Source organism: Pollachius pollachius, assembly GCF_949987615.1.
Source record: "Pollachius pollachius genome assembly, chromosome: 2".
Lineage (NCBI taxonomy): Eukaryota > Metazoa > Chordata > Actinopteri > Gadiformes > Gadidae > Pollachius > Pollachius pollachius.
In genome coordinates this window covers 31,348,646-31,351,145 of record NC_136935.1, presented here as the reverse complement: position 1 = coordinate 31,351,145, position 2,500 = coordinate 31,348,646, and the positions used below count along the sequence as shown (strand labels likewise).

The 2,500-nt window shown below is 49.6% G+C and overlaps 1 protein-coding gene across 15 annotated transcripts in view; it reads right to left on the bottom strand.

The window, feature by feature from the left end:
- LOC307091791 (nuclear factor 1 X-type-like) overlaps positions 1-2,500 on the bottom strand; it is a gene marked incomplete at its 3' end in the record, with an annotated part of 110,094 nt that overhangs the window by 24,244 nt on the left and 83,350 nt on the right. For 11 of the 15 annotated variants that reach the window (XM_079758592.1, XM_079758605.1, XM_079758600.1 and 8 more), the window contains 2 exons: positions 1,843-1,970; positions 298-372 (listed from right to left, as the gene is read on the bottom strand). In XM_079758592.1, coding sequence (XP_079614718.1) covers positions 298-372; positions 1,843-1,970 — 203 coding nt within the window. Of the gene's footprint in view, positions 1-292; positions 373-1,842; positions 1,971-2,500 lie in introns of those variants that run through there. The other 4 variants (XM_079758603.1, XM_079758604.1, XM_079758596.1 and 1 more) reach the window with 2 other exon arrangements.

Here is a 2,500-nt window from a genome sequence, read left to right as displayed (position 1 = left end):
ACACACGCACACACACACGCAGGCACGCACACAAGCATACACACACACACACACACGCAGGCACGCACACAAGCATACACACACACACACACCACACACACACACACACACACACACACACACACACACACATACACACACACACACACACACACACACACACACACACACACACATATATATATATACAGGAGATGGAAATGGCTCTATTGTGTACATACAGGCTGATAAATGGTGCAGAAGAGTGTGTAAACATGTGGGTGTACATGGTAAGAGTGTAATCAATATTGTTCTAACCATGGTAAGGAAACTGCACGCCATCGTTTTCATGTTTAATCTTCCTCTCGTGAACACTGGCCAAGTGGTGCTGAACTGAAAGTGGAGAAGGGTATTGTTAACATAAGAGAGAGGGAGAGAGAGAGAGAGAGAGAGAGAGAGAGAGAGAGAGAGAGAGAGAGAGAGACATAGAAAGACAGCGGGAGAGATAGAGAGAAAGATAGAAACTGAGGGAGAGATAGAAGCAAGACTAAAAGAGAGAGCTGAAGGGAGACAGAAAGAAGGAGATAGAGAGGTTGTTAGAGAGAGAGAGAGCGCAAGAGAGAGAGAGAGAGAGAGAGAGAGAGAGAGAGAGAGAGAGAGAGAGAGAGAGAGGTTTAGAAGGTCATTGAGTGATTGAAAGGGCGGTAACAAAACATCAAGTGCATTGTCGATAAATAACAAGCGGCAGCTTTGGATACAGAAGGCGGCCAGAAAAAGTCTAAAGCATTCCTGCCTGGAATGCTGTCGTTGCAGGGCTGTTTTGGGACTAGGAAAGGTTTGTGTGGTTGAAGAAGAAGAAGAAAAAAAAGAGCAAAGAGCCGAGTGAATACTGACAGAGTAAAAAAAATTAATAAATGAGAGCGCTTTTGCCTTTCTGTGGGAACGGAGGGCAACTGCCAAGACAAATGGAAACACCATGTAAGCGCCCAGACACAGGCCACTATTGTACGCCTAGTGCGTCTCACCGTGTACACCTTGGCAAACGCACTTCGGCAGAGTGGGTGGTTTGGAGAGGATGTGGCACATTTGGCACCATTTCCTCATCCAGTGTCGTTTTCTATAATTCTTTGAGGATTTACGTTGATGGTGGTCAGAAACAGACACAGTCCATAATCTTCCCAACATGTTGGACTGGGTCAAGATGTGCCAGCTGGGCTTGGCTATGCACGCCACCAGTGGATATGTTGGATGTATTATACTTATGGCCAAAGTATTTACGATGAGAAGGAGCAAATGTCCTTAAAGTGAAGAACCGAGTGTGGAGTGGCTGTTGTGTCATCTGGCTTCGAGGGTACATGTGTTGGACAGCACCTGGGCCAATGCAGGACTAAACCCAACGCCTCCAGACTAGTGACACTACTGACCTACAGACCGGGACATATGTAGCTATCCACATTAGCGTAGGTGTAGGGTCACACTAACGCTGCCTCTGAGGCCGCTCTGTAAACAGGGATAGGGGTTAGGGTGAGGAGGATGAGTGTGATCTGCCCTCTTCCTCCCTACCAGCAGCTGGGCGGAGGGAGGAGGCCTGGGTCTGTCGCAGGAGACAAGGTCCAATTGAATGCAAAAAAAAGGTTCAAGGAAAGACTCTCTTTCATTATCTGCTGAAAGGCAGGGTGAGGGGGTGTTTGTGTGTGTGTGCGTGTGTGAGGGAGAACGAGGCGAAGGGTGAATGTACGAAGCAGGACGGGCTCGTGGAGCTGGCGTTATTTGGGCTGTTATCAGGGGAGGAGAGAGAGGCGGGTTTGAGAGGTATGTGAGGAAGGAAGGGGGGGAGGGAGGGCGGGGTGTGGGGGGGCGTACCTGCGTCCATGTCGTTGGGCCAGCCACTGGACTGGGAGGAGCCGGCGGCGGGCGAGCGGCCGGGGTAGAACACCTCGTCCGTGGGGCTCTCCAGCTCGCTGTCGTCTAGGGACTTCCTTTTGGTCGAGCTGAGGGCAGGAAGTGGCATGGCGTGACTCAGGGGAGGGGGAGAGGAGGGGTTGGGTACATCGGGGGTCAACGATGGGTATCGTCAGGACTTGAGTCTAAGCTTTCTAATCTAAGAAGAATAGGATTGCATCTACGACTAAAAGGCAGCAGAGGAACTCTTGGTTAGTACTTAGAACAGAGACAGAAATGTTAGAGAATGCTAAGTGTGTGTGTTTATGAGGGTTTGTGTGTGTGTGTGCGTGTGTGTGCGTGCGTGTGTCTGTGTGTGTGTGTGTGTGTGTGTGTGTGTGTGTGTGTGTGTGTGTGTGTGTGTGTGTGTGTTCGCGTGTGTGTGTGTGTGTGTGCAGTAGCAGCATTTGAAGGATACGATTAACAGAAACAAATTTGACCCGGGCCTACCGTGTGTCCAGCTGTTACTGCTATTAGGTCAACAGGTCCTAATGTGTGTATCGCCATCATGACAACATCAACCTAGTGTGAAATCAGTTACTATGGACACACCACAGGGGGTAGACATTTCTTCACTGCT